The 17,392-nt window shown below is 43.0% G+C and overlaps 1 protein-coding gene and 1 pseudogene across 1 annotated transcript; one reads left to right on the forward strand and one right to left on the reverse strand.

The window, feature by feature from the left end:
- The first annotated feature begins 152 nt into the window (after positions 1-152).
- On the forward strand, positions 153-16,885 carry LOC109786899 (protein MICRORCHIDIA 6). The gene is made up of 19 exons (XM_020345462.4): positions 153-583; positions 691-765; positions 1,505-1,539; positions 1,644-1,722; positions 1,813-1,902; positions 1,994-2,069; positions 2,683-2,761; positions 2,875-3,009; positions 3,569-3,667; positions 10,368-10,469; positions 10,568-10,714; positions 11,470-11,562; positions 12,476-12,527; positions 13,114-13,225; positions 14,960-15,120; positions 15,194-15,261; positions 15,457-15,533; positions 15,930-15,972; positions 16,498-16,885. Exons 1-19 carry the CDS (start codon positions 253-255, stop codon positions 16,591-16,593), a joined length of 1,950 nt encoding a protein of 649 aa, XP_020201051.1. The 5' UTR covers positions 153-252; the 3' UTR covers positions 16,594-16,885.
- Positions 7,358-9,162, reverse strand: LOC141042365 (uncharacterized; annotated as a pseudogene).
- Positions 16,886-17,392: the final 507 nt, after the last annotated feature.

Genomic DNA, 17,392 nt, shown 5'->3' on the forward strand with positions numbered 1-17,392 from the left:
CGACGAGGTGCCTACGGTGACTTCGTAAATTTCAAAATGATATGCCGGCCCAGTCTTTCGGAGGTGCTCATAGGGGTATGGTGTGCGTGTGTGCGTTCATAGGGGTGAGTGTATGCGCGTCATATGAGCGCTTGTGTATGTTAAAAAAAAACGAGTTTGTCCGCTCAACGACCCGCCCAGAAGCTCAAAGGGGACCGACTGACCGAGAAGGTAGAGTAAAAAAGAAGCCCTAGCTCCGACGCCGGCGAGAGGATGAGGTCCGGAGGCGTCGCCGAGGTGATAGATCTCTCCAGCGACGACGACGAGGAGTCCCTCCCCTTTCCCAGCACCAGCTCCGTCACCGTCGCTCCCTCCTCCGCCCGCGATGTCAAGCCGTACGAGCTCGCCGATGTGAAGCCCCTGCTTTACCCGATCCAGCCCCCAGGCTGCTATGCGCTCGTGCCCGTCAAGGACGAGGACCCCGTGCCCTTGCCACTCGCCGCCGAAGCCCCCAGGGTCCTCCCCCCGCCGCGCCTCTGCCGCCAATTCTGGAAGTCCGGCGAGTATGTTGTAGCCCGCCGCAACCCTGACGCCGATGCCCCTGGTATGCTGACTGCAGAAATCTCGGCGACACGTCCCTTGTTTCTACTTTTTTTTTTACTATGACCCATTTCCTTTTGATTTCGGTGTTTGTGATTTGGTGGTGTGCAGGTGGGCGGAATCGGCTGAGGATCAATCCAAAGTTCCTGCACTCAAATGCTACTTCTCACAAGTGGGCATTTGGCGGTATGAGAATTAACTAATCTTAGAAAATAACTCCATCTTGAGAAATTGACTCATTTGGTTCACAAATTCTTTCATACACTTAATGGCCTCCCAGTCTTTGTTAAATGCAGTTTTTTTAGTAAGATAAGAGTTCATTCGCATAATGGCGTCCCAGTTTCTGTTGAATGCAGTTTTGTAGTAACAACTTGTCTTGTCAGTTGTCAGCTTATCATTTATGTATTTAACTATCATGGGTTAATTCTCTTCCTCACTGCCACTTTATTTCTGGTTGTAAACATGTAATGGGAAGTTTAAAAAATTGCATATTAGCAGTAAATATAGTAAAACAGTGGCTTCTAAATGGCTTACTCACTTAATTAAAACAAAAAGGACCTGAGACGTGTATTGAGAATTGTCATCTGAATTTTTGTCTGCCGCATACAAGGTGGCCTAGCCCATTTGTCCTTACAATCTGGGCATAAGTGTTCCTCTCGATCTCAGAATCTTGTATTATAACAATTGATCCACTGTTACATAACTTTTGTAAGTACAGGCTTGAATCATTGTGTAAATACTAGCACTTCGAAAACCAATCTAGGACATTATTGCGGTTTCTACTGTTTTTGGGGTTAAATTCAAGCATATCTAACCTGATCCTAACCCACTTTCTTGTGTGTATAATGGACACACTTTGCTTTGCATCATATGGTACTTTCTCTTCATTATTTGTATCCAGTGTTGACTTCGTTAATTTTTGCAGCCATTGCTGAGCTTCTTGATAACGCTATTGATGAGGTATTTTCCGTATTTGACGATGCTCAATTAAATCCATCCTAAAAGGAAAAATAGATCAACATGAATGCTATGTATGATTTATTTGGTTGCGTATTTTCTGTCAGGTGAATAATGGGGCAACATTTGTTCGTGTTAATAAATTCACAAACCCACGGGATGGTAGTCCCTCATTGTTGGTTCAAGGTTTGCAGCTTCAATATGACAAATAAATGTGTAACTATTCAGTTGGTAGAAACATTCAATAATGACCTTGGGGTGTTCTGTATGGCCAAGATGATGGAGGGGGGATGGATCCAGATGCACTGCGATGTTGCATGAGCTTTGGATTTTCAGATAAGCAGTCTGATGCTTTCATCGGGCAATGTATGTTCTTTGTGCCTTTTTTCCTATTTCCATGCGAGATCATCAATATCTTAAAGTCTTGCTATTGGATTCATTGTTGCCTGTTTGTCAGATGGCAATGGTTTCAAAACAAGCACAATGAGGCTTGGAGCGGATGTGATTGTTTTTACTCAGAACCAAAAAAACTGGTATTTCTCCTTTGCACTCATTTAATCTAGGAGTCCAGTTCTTCACAATTACACCCTCTGTTCATAAATATAAGACGTTTTGGCAGTTCATTTTAAACTGCCAAAGCGTCTTACATTTAGAAACAGAGGTGGTATATCAGAACAAACATTTTGTGGTGTCACTTGCCACCTTGGTCGTTGGTTTCAAAAGTAACTCTTAGGGAAAGTACACTAAAATTTTCAAGAGTATTGTGCAGGAATGGATCTGAAAAATGGTGAAATATTTATTGAAAGTATTTCTAAGTGTTAATACGGCCTTTTGCAATGCTTTTGAATAAAATGTCCGTATGGGGGTAATGTTCACCTTTTGTGTTACATGGAAACAATCAAACATGTATCACTCTAATGTCTAATCTAATCTCATATGGCGACTGTTCATTTGTTATATTATTTGTTGCATGTTCCTTGTCAGACACACACTCATGCTTCACTGTGACGCTGCCACCACATGAGTTATCATTCGGTTATGTTGCTTAAAATATAATCATACCTGTCAATTCCTCTGTTGCCTCAGTAAAATGTCTGGCCACCCAGTTCATGTATCAATTCAAGCAATTTGTTGCTTTTTTTTAAGGACACCGACAAGAAGTATTGGTCTTCTTTCTTACACATTTCTGATGGAAACAGGCTGCGATGATGTATTGGTGCCAACAGTAAGTTTGATGCTTTCTTTGTAAGCTGATGTCAAGTTCTGGAAATTTTAGCTAGCTGGGCTCTGAGCTATGTTGTAGTTTTACTTGTTCCCTTGCCCCATTGTCTCTTGCAGGTAGACTACCAATACGATCTTACAACTGCTTCATATACTCAGCTGTTACGTCATAATCAGAAACTCTTCTCTTCTAATTTGGCGATCCTTTCGAAATGGTCCCCTTTTGCTAGTGAAGCTGAGTTGCTTAAACAAGTATGTAAACTAGCATTTTATTGTTTTGGCATATTTCTGGCAACCTGTTGAATGGTGCTAACAATCATATAAAGATGAGTATACTATGTAAAGAAAGAGTTCACAGATGCTTTTGGAAATTAAGAGGTTTGACAGATTAACCAATAGCCTGTATAGATGAAATGGTTTAGAAAGATGGTCCGTCTTCTTTTGTAGGAAAGAGACCTGAATGTGAAGGTGCCTATGGAACTGTTGAACAGTCTTGCCCCCCCATAATAGACTTGCATAGTGATTTTCTAATTCCTAAAAATCAATTATATGTTCTCTAGCATGCTATGTAATATTATATGTGTATTATATTCTTTATTTATCGCAAAAGATTAATTGATGCATGTATAGTTTATCTGTAAATTAAGCCAAATGGTTTTCCTAGTTCCCATCAATTCTATATGTGACAGTTCCCTTGTAGAAAAAGTCTCAGTTATCATAGATCTCTGTTAGTTAGGGCGAGCTGCCCAGCTTATCATTCTGGCTGATCTTTTCTCTGGTTTATCTCAATACTTTCTTACTTACGATACAGTTTGATGATATCGGAGAGCATGGGACGAAGATAATTGTATTCAACCTCTGGTTCAATGATGATGGGGACATGGAGCTTGATTTCAACTCCGATAAGAAGGTTTGTAATGTTGGCCTCCTGGAGCTATATTTGTTGCTGGCAGATGATTTTGATGTCCCAAAACTTGATGTGTTATTGCATGAATTAACTTAGCTCGTTTATATTGGGACGTTGATGTCCCAATCCAGTTTGACTTAATTGTTTAGGATTAGCTTGAGGATTTCAGTAAACATGGTTTGACAGACACGGACTTGCCAGTATGCCACATTCCCTGCCCTGTTAGCACATCATTTTCTAAAATAACTAGTTGGGGCCCACATGTTATTTTGTTGTACTATAGAAACCAGTTTCAACGATAGAAGATTTGATGATAAGATGAATTTTTAGCTTGATCAGTAATTTGCTTGGCAAGCTCTAATTCTCCCTGCTTTTCTTGTTAGTTCTGTAGGAGGTGGAAAGAGCGAGATATGTAATTAATGACAGCAAGCTCTTCAACAGGGCCTCCCCCTAGTTTTCTTTCTTAGTAGTTCTTCAATTGGGCTTTTCCCCTCTAAAATGCTTTTGAAATGGTAGACAACTAGCCAAACCTACATGATCGTGGACCACACATATACTCCCTCCGTTTTTATTTACTCTGCATATTAGAGTTGACTGAAGTCAAATTTCATAAAGTTTGACCAAGTTTATAAAAAATAATATAAACATTTATCATAACAAATCTATATGATGTGAAAGTACATTCAATAATTGTTGAATCGGGAGATGGGTACCTTCAGACAGCGCCTCCCTTCCTGTCTTGTTGCCTGCGTGTGTGTGTCTCAGATCTTGCGGCACTCTCGGGACAGGGCTCCTCTTCTAGGTCAGCACCTCTCATGGGCTTGGGCCCAAGAGACAGATCTTGATGGGCTAGGGCCCATACCGGTTCAACACTCCCCCTCAAGATGGGTGGTAGATATCTATCATCCCCATCTTGTCACACGCCAAGTTACAGTCCTTTGTTCCCAGTCCTTTTGTCAAGCAATCTGCAAACTGCTGCCCAGAGCTGACATGAGTAAGGCTGATGATCCCAGCATCAAGTTTCTCTTTAATGAAGAAGCGATCAATTTCCACATGCTTCGTCCTATCATGTTGAACTGGGTTATTAGCAATGGCTATAGCTGACTGATTGTCACACCACACCCTTAAGGGTCCCTTCCTCAAAAGTTTCAACTCGCATAGTAGGTGCTTCACCCAGAGCATATCACACAACCCTTGAGATAATGCTCTATATTCAGCTTCTGCTGTTGATCTAGACACAACAGTCTGTTTCTTGCTTCTCCATGACACCAAATTTCCTCCCACAAACACACAGTAGCCTGAAGTTGATCGTCTATCATCTTGACAGCTAGCCCAATCAGAGTCACTATAGCCATCCACCTCAAGATGTCCACTCTTCGCAAACCACAACCCTTTACCCGGAGTCCCCTTCAAGTATCTCAGGATTCTGTGAACAATATCAAGATGTCCACTCCTTGGTTCATGCATGTATCTGCTCACCACCCCCACGGCATACGTAATGTCAGGCCTGGTATGACATAAGTACAATAACCTCCCAACCAGCTTCTGATAATCTTCCTTATTCACTAGCTCACCTGATTGTGCTGTTACTTGATGATTTTGTTCAATCGGAGTAGGGGCTGCACGACATCCCATCATGCCCATGTCACTCAAAAGATCCAAGGTGTATTTTCGTTGGCACAAAGATATTCCCTTCTCTGTCCGACCCGCTTCTATGCCAAGGAAGTACTTTAGATTTCCCAAGTCTTTTACCTCAAACTCCTTGCTCAGACACCCCTCCACTCTCTTTATTTCCTCCTCCTCATCTCCGGTGATGATGATATCATCAACATACACTGCAACAATGGTGATCTTCTTATCAGTGTGTCTATAGAACACCGTGTGATCACCATTACATTGGCCATACCCCATATTCCAAACAGCTCGTCTGAACCTATCAAACCATGCCCTCGGCGATTGCTTCAGACCATACAAGGATTTCTTCAGCCTGCATACCTTCCCCGTAGTCTGTTATGTGCCAAAACCTGGCGGTATCTCCATGTATACCTCTTCTTTCAAGTCACCATGTAAGAAGGCATTCTTGACATCTAACTGGTGCAATTTCCACCCAAAGTTTGCAGCACACGAGACCAATACCCGTACCGTGTTCATCTTTGCAACTGGAGCAAATGTCTCATCATAGTCAATTCCATAAGTTTGACTATATCCTCTGGCGACCAATCTAGCCTTATACGTTCCACCTTGCCCTCAGGATTCTGCTTCACAGTAAAAATCCACTTACAACTCACTGCTTTCTTTCCTGCCGGCAATGTGGTTAGCACCCATGTCTTGTTTTTTTTCAATGCTTCTAGCTCATCTATCATCGATTCACGCCACTTCGGATCTTGCTTTGCAGCCTTCCAATCCTTAGGGATAGACACAGTTTGCAGAGAGGCAACAAACGCCTTATATGAAGGTGACAAAGCCTTGTAAGACACAAAATTGCCAATATCAAGGTCATCACAAGCATCATCCTTTGGCAGAGCCTTCCTTGCTACCTCACCCTTCCTTGTCGCTTCACGTGTCGGTTTTCGCAACGCAATGGGCAGCTCCACTGTGTTAGATGAGCTTGCCTCACTGCCTTGCTGCCCCCCCTGCACTCTTGCCTCCCTGCCTTGCTGCTCCCCCTGCACTTGTGGTTGCCGTCGAGAGTACACCAGGGTATTCGTCTGCCATCGATCCCGAACAGGAACCTGGAGAGCACCAATCTTAAGTGTATCGACAGTTGGCTCAACATGAGCCTGCACATCATCATCAGTGATGGTACTAACCGGAATTGTACCCACTATTGGTTGAACCTGAGCCTGCACATCATTATCGGTGTTAATGTCCACAGAATCACCGTGAGTATGAGACACATCCTTCTCCCCCTCTTGACCATCATGCACATGGTGTAGGTGGTCAAGCTCTGCAAACAGCAGACTGAGATCAGTCGGCTCACCATAGAATGGCTCAGACTCCCTGAACGTAACGTCCATACTTACAAACCTGCGTTTTTCAGAGGGACACCAACATTTATACCCCTGCTGACTAGACGAGTATCCCAGAAAGACACACTTCACTGCCTGAGGATCAAGCTTGCCAAACAAAGCAGGTACTGCCAAACAACTTTGGGGGAACAACAAACTTATTATCTCCAACGAGCAACTCAGACGGAGATTTCATGCCAAGTATCCTGGAAGGTGTCCGGTTGATCAAGTATGTGGCTGTCATAACTGCATCATCCCACAAGAACTTAGGCACATTCATGGTAAACATCAACGACCGAGCAACCTCAAGAACATGACGATTCTTCTGTTCGGCCACTCCATTCTGAGGGGGGGTGTCCGGACATGAAGTTTGATGAAGAATCCCATGGTCAGCCATGAAAGCCCCAAAAATGCTGTTCACATACTCCGTTCCATTGTCCGTCCTGAGCACCTTGACCTGTACCTGAAACTGGTTCTTTACAAGAGCATGGAAGTTCTGAAAACAGCTAAACACCTCATCCTTGTGACGCATCAAGTAAATCCAAGTCATGCGAGAATAGCAGTCAATAAAGGTAGCAAAATACTTATTCCCATTCATTCACACCACTGGGCTAGTCCATACATCCGAATGAATAAGCATAAAAGGAGATATGCTCCTGAGCCCCTTACTCACATATGAGGCCCGTGTGTGTTTTGCATATTCACAAGCATCACATGTCAGCTTGCCTTTGCCTATTCCACACATAACATCCGGAAATATTCTACTCATCTTATCAAAAGATACATGCCCCATCCTACAGTGATGGATCATCGCCTGCTTCTCCTTATCCTCCATGGTCGCAGCACACACCAAGTCCGGCTGCACCTCCTGGTCCATCTACCAGAGCCCCCTACGCCTGGTGCCAGTCCCAACCGTCTGGCTCGTCTGTCGCACCTGAATCAAGCAACCGAACTTGTCAAGGATCACACGACAGTCCATTTGATCAATGAGTGCACTGAAAGAGACCAAATTGACAGGAAAGGCTGGCACATGTAAAACAGACGATAGGGAAATGGTCGGAGTACACTTTACTGTACCAACCCCTATGACTGGTTGTTTTGTGCCATCAGCCGTTTGTATAGTGCCCGTGTGAGAGGGAGGATGCTTAGTGTAAGATTCGAACACACAGGAGTTACTAGCAACATGCTTAGATGCTCCAAAGTCAAGAACCCACTCTGGAGCACTCTCATTAGTAGCAAGAGATGCTCTTTCCGGATTACCTTCATCAGTGGAGGCCCAGTGAGCAAAGTCTCCATAGACAACATCATCTACATCTTTGCCTTTGGACGTCCCAGTGTCTCCTGCAACGGCCATGTGAGCCCTCTGACCCCCTGAGTGTCCTGAGTAGCCACCTCTACCTCTAGAAGCCTGGCCCCATGAGGTCTCTGAGTATCCACCTCTGCCTCTAGCACTTCTACCTCTGCCTGTTCCCCCTCTGTTATATCCCATGCCTCTGCCACGAGTTGGGCATTCTCTCTTCCAGTGACCTACCTCCCCACAGATATGACATTTGGTGGGATCTCCCCACTCCATGCGCTCAGTGACTGCAAATGTCGAAGCTGGCACAACCTTCATGTCTGCATGCTCAAGGGATAGGCGCACCTCCTCTTGAGTCATCGCTGCAATAGCCTCGGGAATGGTAGGCAGACTAGGTTGGTGCAACAGGGAAGCCTTCCTGCCATCAAAGCAACCTTTGAGGCCAGCCAAAAATTTCAGTACACGCCTGTGTGCCATCCACTTATGCCCTGACTCGATTGAAGCCGCGTCATAGAGTTCCAGGGGATCACAGTTATCCTGGTCAAGCCCACAGAGCCTGCAGTTCTGCCACGTATGTCATCACTGACATGCCATCATCTTGGCGCAGCAACCTAATCTTGTCCTCAATCTGAGCAATGAGCATGACATTGCCCTTGCCAGAGTATTGAGTGGACAGAATCTTCCATATCTCAGCAGGTGAGGATAGCCCCTCCACAGAGCGTCCAGTGGAGGGTACTACGGAGTTCAACAACCACACCATAAGTACAGAGTGGATGACCTTCCACCTCTTGTCCTCTGCACTACTCTTGTCCCCTGGTTCTACAACGGTGCCCAACAAATATCCATCAAGCTCCTTCTGCTCCACAGCCCACAAAGCCCTCCTGGACCAGCTCAAATAATTTGTTGCCCCCTCTAGCTTCATGTCCAGGGGCGACATTTCAAGCTTTTGAGCCACTTCCTGTCGAGGAACGATGGCCCCAGAGTTGGACTCAGCGAGGATCTTAGTGAGCTTCTCCAAAGCCTCGGCAAGACCAGTTGGTTCAGCCATCGTCTGGCGGGATAAGCAGCAACAACAAAACTCAGCCTCAGAGAGTCTTCTTTCCCAAGCACCACCACCACCACCACCACAACACCAAGCTCACAACAGCAAGTCCACAGAGAAAAAAAAAATCTCTGTAAAGCACACAAGCGGTCCAGCCCAGGCTCTTCCTGTTCCAGAACGAGCAGTCCAGCAGGCAACCCCTCTTTCTTCCTCTGCCGCAGCACCAAGAAGCAGCCGCACAAGCACCAGCAGCTCAGCAAGCTTCCAGGAACAGCACAAGGCAGCAGCAGCAGCTGCAGTTCCTCCTATGTTCAGCAGCACCAACAGCAGCAGCTCCCCGCCGCAGCCTGACTCGCACGCAGCCCAAATCCGCCGCCGCCTTCTTCCTCCTCCTCTTCTTCCCGCCGCAGCCGCCTGCACAGCCCGCAGCAGCCCTCCTCGGCCGCCCCCTTCGCAGCTAGCCACCCCAGGGACGCGAAGCAGGGCAAGAGGAAGCAGCTCCCTCCCGGCCGCGTCGCAGCTCCTCGAGCCCAGCCGCGCCGCCACCGCACGCATCACAGCAGACCCGCCGCCTCGCGCACGCACGCAGCCTCCTTTCTCGCCTGACCCCGCTCGGCCCCACCGCCGCCTCTCCGGCGAGGGACTACACCGCCACCGTCGTCGCCTGGCTCGATACCATGTTGAATCGGGAGATGGGTACCTTCAGACAGCGCCTCCCTTCCTGTCTTGTTGCCTGCGTGAGTGTGTGTCTCAGATCTTGCGGCACTCTCGGGACAGGGCTCCTCTTCTAGGTCAGCACCTCTCATGGGCTTGGGCCCAAGAGACAGATCTTGATGGGCTAGGGCCCATACCGGTTCAACAATAATAAATCTAATTTTATTGATTTGTTATTGCTTATGTTAATATTTTTTTTTATAAACTTGGTCAAAGTTTATAAAGCTTGACTTTTACCGAAGCTAATACGCGGACTAAATAAAAACGGAGGGAGTATAAAATAAGTAGAACAGAGATAAGTTTTTTATTTGCTTCGTTTTACAAGTAAGCCAGTTCTTGTGTAACACAATAGGAATAAAATCAAAGTTCCCAATCCAGTATTTGGAAGCATAACATTACAATCATGACATGACAACTCTATAGAACTGACACGGAATTGATTTGAGATTTGATACATGCTGAATAAGTATTGTAGGAGTTTCTAGTTTTGATGAAGTGATATGTTTCAATACATATGCCATGCTATATAGTAGAAGTGTTTATTTATCTTACAAGCTACATGTTCTATCTGTGCATCTCCTTTGGGGTTATTATTTGAACAGTTCTACCATTGGCTAAACAGTTCGATATACAATAATTTAGGATATCCTCATTACTGGGGCACAGAAGAAGGTCAAAACCAACAAACATGAGAAGCTTGTGACTCAGGACTACATTGCAAATCGACTTCGTTATTCACTTAGAGTTAAGTACTGATCCCCATTATCTGATTTATTAAACTTGTTTTGTTTATTTTGCTAGACAAACATGTCTCATTTGCATTTCTGCCTGAATTCAAGCAGGCATACGCCTCCATCTTGTATCTTCGTGTACCTGATAGTTTCAGGATAATCCTGCGTGGAAAGGATGTGGAACCACATAATGTAGTTAATGATTTGTTGTATCGTGAATGCGTGTTGTATAAACCACAAATTGCTGGACTTCCAGAGGTATGTGTAACTTAGAATTTCTGAAGCATATTTTCCATTTCACCAATTTGGTCGATGTGAAAACCATATTGAAGCTTCTTGTAAGATAGTTAGAATGATTGTATATGTTCACTTGTATGGTTGTATCCTGGATGTCTCTATTCTAATGGTTGGTTGGTCTGTTTTGTGAGAAACCTATCTTATAGCCATCTGCTAACTGCTTTCGCCTATGGATTTCTCATGATAAATTCCCCATACTGAATCTTACTCATAGAAGTGTTTTACTTCCATGGATAATCTGTTCTGTTTTTTGAGAAAAAATCAAGGTTAAATTGTACATTGCTTATCTAGTTATTTTCTGTTAGTCATATCCATGTTGTACAAAGTAAATCATTTTAGTTAAGTATGGATGACGAGGAGGTCCAGAATAGGTTTGCCCTTTGTGTTGTTGTACCATCCTTGTTAGAAATGTCTACATTTGCTATGTTATGCAACTTTTTCCAGAACCACTAGTTGCTAGGTAAAACAAGATCTTACTATATTAATAATACTTGAAACACTCCTTTGTAAGTCTTTTTAGCCTGGAAATGAATGTCCTACTGGATGGATCATCTAGTCCCTTGGTAGTGGGTTTTACTCCATGAAATGGTTACCCCCTCACCTCCACTAAAGTCTGCTTAGATTTTGCAAAATGTTCTGTATTTGTAGTATAGTAGGCAAAACTTGTTTATATAAAGCATGCCTTCTCAGTGTACCTCCATGTTGTTTTTATTTAGCTATCTATAGTCACAACCATCGGATTTGTCAAAGGTGCCCCAGACACTGATGTACAAGGATTCAACGTTTATCACAAGAATCGTTTAATAACGGTGAGAGCTTTCTTCTTTTCCACGACACTTGACAACGTAGAATATTGTGCTTCTCAAGAAATAGTTTATTCATAGTCTTTATCTTCTGCGAAGGGGAGCCTTGGCTCAGCGGTAAAGCTGTTGCCTTGTGACCATGAGGTCACGGATTTGAGTCCTGGAAACAGCCTCTTGTAGAAATGCAGGGAAAGGCTGAGTACTATAGACCCAAAGTGGTCGGACCCTTCCCCGGACCCTGCGCAAGTGGGAGCTACGTGCACCGGGCTGCCTTTTTTTTAGTCTTTATCTTCTGTCAGCAATAAGTTGCTTTTGACGTACTTTTATCATCTGAAAGCTCTTCCTTCAAGCAATGTCTTTATCTAACAAATGAATGACTGACTCTAGACTATGGGAATGTAGTTCTAGTGAAATGCATTGGTAATTTATTTGAGTTATGGACAAGTCCATATCCTGTTGATGGGGATATGCTGTTCAGACTAGGGACTCCTTGGCAAATTGTGCATAAGACCTCCACTATAATCTGGTATATATCAACAATCTAAAATAGTTGGGTGAGAATATGCTGTTGGGACTAGGGAGTCTTTAGTATTTTATGCACAACACACCCAATTTAATCCAGTATGGATTAATTAACATTCTAAATAGTTGCCCATGACTAGGTGCTTAGCGAGCCTTTTTTTTGCGTGTCATGCTTAGCGAGCATTCACCCAAGCTTGTAGTGCCATTGTGCTATGTAGTCTTCCAAGTAGCTAAATATTTTAAAAAACGTAAATATCATCCCTGCAACTTGAATAATAAAGAAATTGAGTTCACTATGTAGCACAATTGAGAAAATATGTGATGTATGATATTTACTAGATATGTTTCTTCAACCCTGTTGTTTGCTTGGCAAGTCACACTTCCAAATTTTTTGCAGCCTTTTTGGAAAGTTGCCAGCAACTCATATGGCAAAGGGCGGGGAGTTGTGGGTAAGAGATGTTTTACTTAGTATAAAATAGATTTCCTTCGCCCACTTGTATAAGCTCCTTATATTCTCTCTCTTTTCCCACTATATAGAAGTTACGAAAATATTTGAGACTTTTTAATGATTTTTTAAAACGGATTTCATGGATGTTTACAATGCTATAAGATGTACGCGTACAAATTGTGGTGCTAAAATATGACCACATGTGCCTACACAAAACAATCAAATTGGTACAGCTAAGATGTACACGTTCAAATTGTGGTGCTAAAATATGACCACATGTGCCTACACAAAACAATCAAATTGGTACAGCCTAAACAGTGAATTGTATGCCATTCAAACATGTACAGTTTGTTCTTTTTGTGTGGGACACATACGCTCCTGATTTTCTAGGCGTATATCAAGTTGGCACATATGCATGTAAACCCATGCATTCTTGTAATAACTTTTTGTAGTGGTAAAAGAGTAGAGATAATATAGGGAGCAGATCTAAGTGGGTGGAGATGATGAGCATTTGCCTTTTACGTAGTGTCCTATGCAAAATATAGAAGAAACATTATGCGTATGTTTTATTCTGTTGGTATTTTCAGGTATTCTTGATGCGAGTTTCATCAAACCTACCCACGACAAGCAGGACTTTGAGAAGTCAGTCCTTCATCAAAGGCTCGAGAATCGTTTGAAAGAAATGACTTATGAATACTGGTAAAGCTTTTTCTTTCAGAAAAATTCTAAAGATTTGCAACAGTAATGAACAAACGATAACTTGGTCACGTTTCTAATCTACAATAGACCCACACAAATATTATCTCATCGCGCTAGCAGGTGTGCCCTGTTGTGGATCATTTTGCCAAATCATTTAATCAAAAAATTTGTCACTCGTTAGTCAGCACATGCTGTCTGGATTAAGAACCATAAGGCTGACCATATTGTGGGACCTTTGTGTAGTTCTGATAGTCCTTTTTTTCTGGCATTTACTGGATAGTTCATACCTTTTTTCTTTGATGTCGCCTGCTGGCAGCATACTTGCGGGGGGTGTTTGGTTAGCTGCGTTGCATGTGGCTCACATCCACCATGCAAATTTTGGTTGTTTGGTACCCTGTATGGCTCTTCAGCCTGGCCCGATGGATGCAAAAAGGGGCCTCTCAGCCAGGCTGAGGGAAACGCAGGGATCGAGCGTAGCTCGTGTACAGGCTCGTTCCTTTGGTTTTCTTCTCCCCCCTTCGGTCTCTTCGGACCAAGCACCGCCGTGCCCTTGTCAACGCCGCCGCCGCCGTGCCCTCGTCAAGCTCCGCCGCCCTCCTTCGCCCACGTCCAAGCGTCGCTGCCGGCCTCGTCAAGCGCTGCCACCGGTCTCGTTCGCCCTCGTCCAAGCGCTGCACGCCGGATCCTGCCGCCTCGTACCGTCACAAGCGAGGATCCACCGTCAGGCCATCTGGAGTCATCGAGCCCCAGATCCCGTCGCCATGATCCACGTTCCTTCCTGATTTCAGCTACATTCTGAAAAACCTGCATGTACAGCCAGCCATATCATACAAATTTCACCAAACACTCATCTTGGCTCAGCGTTGCATCGGCTGAACCAGGCCGCACTCACCCAGCATCCCCCATGCCATGCAGCCTAAAGCTACCCGGGGAACCAAACATGTCCTGTGATGTTAATTTAGGTGCGCTCCCTAGGTCCTGAGTTTGCCATTCAAAATGTTAAAAAAAACATCCGATATAATTTGAGAATGCTTACACGACATGCATATAAGACTTCAATTTTGATCCAGTTTTTTGAGCAAAAAACTTGCGTTTTATTGCAGTATGAAATCGGAACTGTACTCCTGTTACAATTGCAGAAGTATGTCTTGAAAAGAGCCATCACATGCATTGCAAAATAGTGAAGATTGGATTGTCAAGTCCAGTCATGACTGTGTTGTACTTATGAGTAGCCTTTTCCTCACGAAATTCCTCTCTTTAATCTGTGGCCTACTACTCTGCATTCTAGTACTTTAACCCTGAATCGTGCATCTATTGACTCCCTCCTTGTTTTATCTAAGATCTGAGTTTACTTGACATATGAAATATTTGCGATGCTGTACCTACTGTGAATGTGTGCTGGGCATGAGAACCCTGTGAACCACTGTAGTGCATGAACTGTAGCATTGCTGCACTGGCAACAGCAAGAGGTTTAGTTTGTTGATCACTGTAGGAAGTTGCTGATTTTGAGTTAATTGGATGGCCTGAGATCATGACTTGTAAAAGCTGAATATTATCTCATTTGAGATATATTAACTAGTTAACTGCTAGTTGTTAACCTCACCTTAAACTTTTACGCGTTTGTTGTGATAAATGGCTATGATTGATGTGTGGGTGTTTGTTGTGTCCTTGTCACGCTTTTTTGGGTGACTTAATGTCATCAGAATTTCATGCTTGACCTAATCATTTTTTTAGGGGCCTGCATTGCCATCGCCTTGGTTATGATAACAAGTCATTACCTAAAGCATCCCGTGCACTTTATCGTGCTAAGCAGACGGGCGCTGGTAGTTCGCCAGCAAGTGTTCCGCATCAGTTACTGACTGCTGATGTTCCAACAAGCAGCTGTGTACAGAGTAGTGAGTAATCCATCTTTCTAGGGTCACCTGTCAAATTTCACTATTTGGTTAATGTTTTTCTGTTTTTTAACAGGCATGAGACAGAAGAGAAATTTCGATGCCCTCGGAGTCATCAGCGACATAAATAATCACCAGACGAAGGCAAGGGAGACTAGTAGCATGGGCATCTATCTTTTCTGTCTGGTTACCCCCACCCACACACTGCGCGCACGCACACGCTATACACCGCAAAACTAATTCTTTTGGTCCTCTTAGAAGCGCATATTGGTATGGAACATCTTCAAAATACCATGAGTGTCCTTACATGGCTGATTTGTTGTTGGTTTTCTTTGACAGCATCGGGATGTTATTCAACGAAAACGATTTCATGAATACAAGACCTTGACACTTGAAAATGACAAATTGCGTGATGAGTAAGTACAATACATAGTTTGATAAGGAACATCTACAGAGTTTGACACGTCAATATATGCACTTTGTACATCTTTTTGTTTTAGCCATTGTAGTTTCTTTGTTTGTTAAGGAGCATCTACAGAGTTCAAAGCAGTTTAGGAAAGCATTTTCCCACATGCAATTTATCTGTTACTGCTGATGTAGTTAACACAGAATATGAATAGTATATGTTGATAAAGAGGATTATCAGTTGCTCGTATGTCTGGGTACCATGTTTCCATTAGCAATATCAGGGTAGTATGAAAACAAATATACATTTAACATTAGAACCAAGAGGTTACAGCTTCTTCAAAGTAAATATGCCATGCGTGCTTCGACAATTTTAGTGTTAACGCCTATCTTTTTTGAATTACCAGATGCTTACAATACGAGGAATCAGAGAAGCAACTTGTCGAAAAGGTATTATTATCTTCTGTGCAAGTAAAGTAGTACCTCTTACTGTTGTTTCATGAGTGCAAATGATGAGGTACTGTCTCTAATGTCTGTGAATGCTTGGTTTTCAATGGAACCAAACTTCCCGCAATATGTACTTTGTCCAAACTTAAAGAAGTCAACCATTCTTGTAAAGTTCAGCCACATCATTTTTAATCTATTAATTTAAATCATGGTTTACTTCACCATCGTTAAGGTACAGCCTACATAGTATGAAGGCCCTCCTTGTATTGAAAATGAATTCATTTAGTGGCCTAGTGCCATTGCCGTCATAATTTGGTAATCATGAGTTACATTTAATCTTTGGTTGGTGCCCTTGTACATTCCTTTGTGTTATCTTCAGAGCTTGACACTTTAGAGAAATTTGGCAATCTTGAGTTACATTTTACTCTTTGGTTGGTGCCCTTGTACATTCCTATGTGTTATCTTTAGAGCTGAACATTTTAGAGAACTGATTGATATAACAAAAGAATATTGTGATCATGCTTTTAGGAACAAAAGCTCCGGTATCAAATTGCTAAGGAAACAAAGAAGTATGAGGAATTATTAGAAGAGCTCAAATTATTAGATGTGAAGTTAGAGACATAGTGAACAGTTTTTCTTTGCACTTCTCCACCATGATAACTCAGCTTGGTTCTTGGCTGACTGTATTTGAAGGATACACATGCTGATTGTCGTGCTATGTACTAGCTATGATTATGGGAAGAAATGGTCTCATTGACCAGCAATATCTTCTGGCTACCCTTCACTGGGTAGAGATGTACAATTTTGACACAGTAATCTTTGTAGGGAACCTTGTGTTGAAATACATGCATGTATATATGTTGTAGAAGTATGCCTACCATGTAATTTGATTGTCTAATAGAGGTTACACGAAAAATTGCTTCTATTTGTCATGATTCTGAAGTCTCTGAATATTACTGAAGAATGTATGGTTCGTTTATGAAGACCAGGCTCTAGTTCAATGACATCAACAAACAACTCTTTCAGCAGTTCTTTTGCTTTATCAGCTCTACCTCATTTTCATTTACTTTTTGTGTTGCTATACTTGTGATATAAAGCCAACTGGGTGTAATAGAGTTCCATTCACCATTTTTAATCTAATAGTCGACGTCGGTGCAAAGGGTTCTTTGTTTTCTACCTGCTTCTCTACTTGCTCACCAATTGCTATGCTTTAACCTGGATTCCGAAATTAGCCGTATATTGTTAGTGCATCTCCAATGATTATCTGTTCGTGGGCGTGGATACAGGAGCTGGCCATCCAAGAAACAAAAGTTTTCCCTACGTCTGGAGCAGTCAAAATAATATAGCAATAGCACAATTCGTTCTAACTAACATGCAAATATCCTAATATAACAATAGTTAAAATATAATAACATTACATCCG

The sequence above is a fragment of the Aegilops tauschii genome, chromosome 3 (genome assembly GCF_002575655.3).
Source record: "Aegilops tauschii subsp. strangulata cultivar AL8/78 chromosome 3, Aet v6.0, whole genome shotgun sequence".
NCBI lineage: Eukaryota > Viridiplantae > Streptophyta > Magnoliopsida > Poales > Poaceae > Aegilops > Aegilops tauschii.

What these genes read in the sequence shown, in the direction of transcription:
- LOC109786899 (XM_020345462.4), top strand. Translation starts at nt 253, where the DNA reads ATGAGGTCCGGAGGCGTCGCCGAGGTGATAGATCTCTCCAGCGACGAC. An exon ending in TTGATAACGCTATTGATGAG is followed by an intron (nt 1,540 to 1,643) that starts GTATTTTCCGTA and finishes ATTTTCTGTCAG; the next exon opens with GTGAATAATGGGGCAACATT. An exon ending in TAAATAATCACCAGACGAAG is followed by an intron (nt 15,262 to 15,456) that starts GCAAGGGAGACT and finishes TTTCTTTGACAG; the next exon opens with CATCGGGATGTTATTCAACG.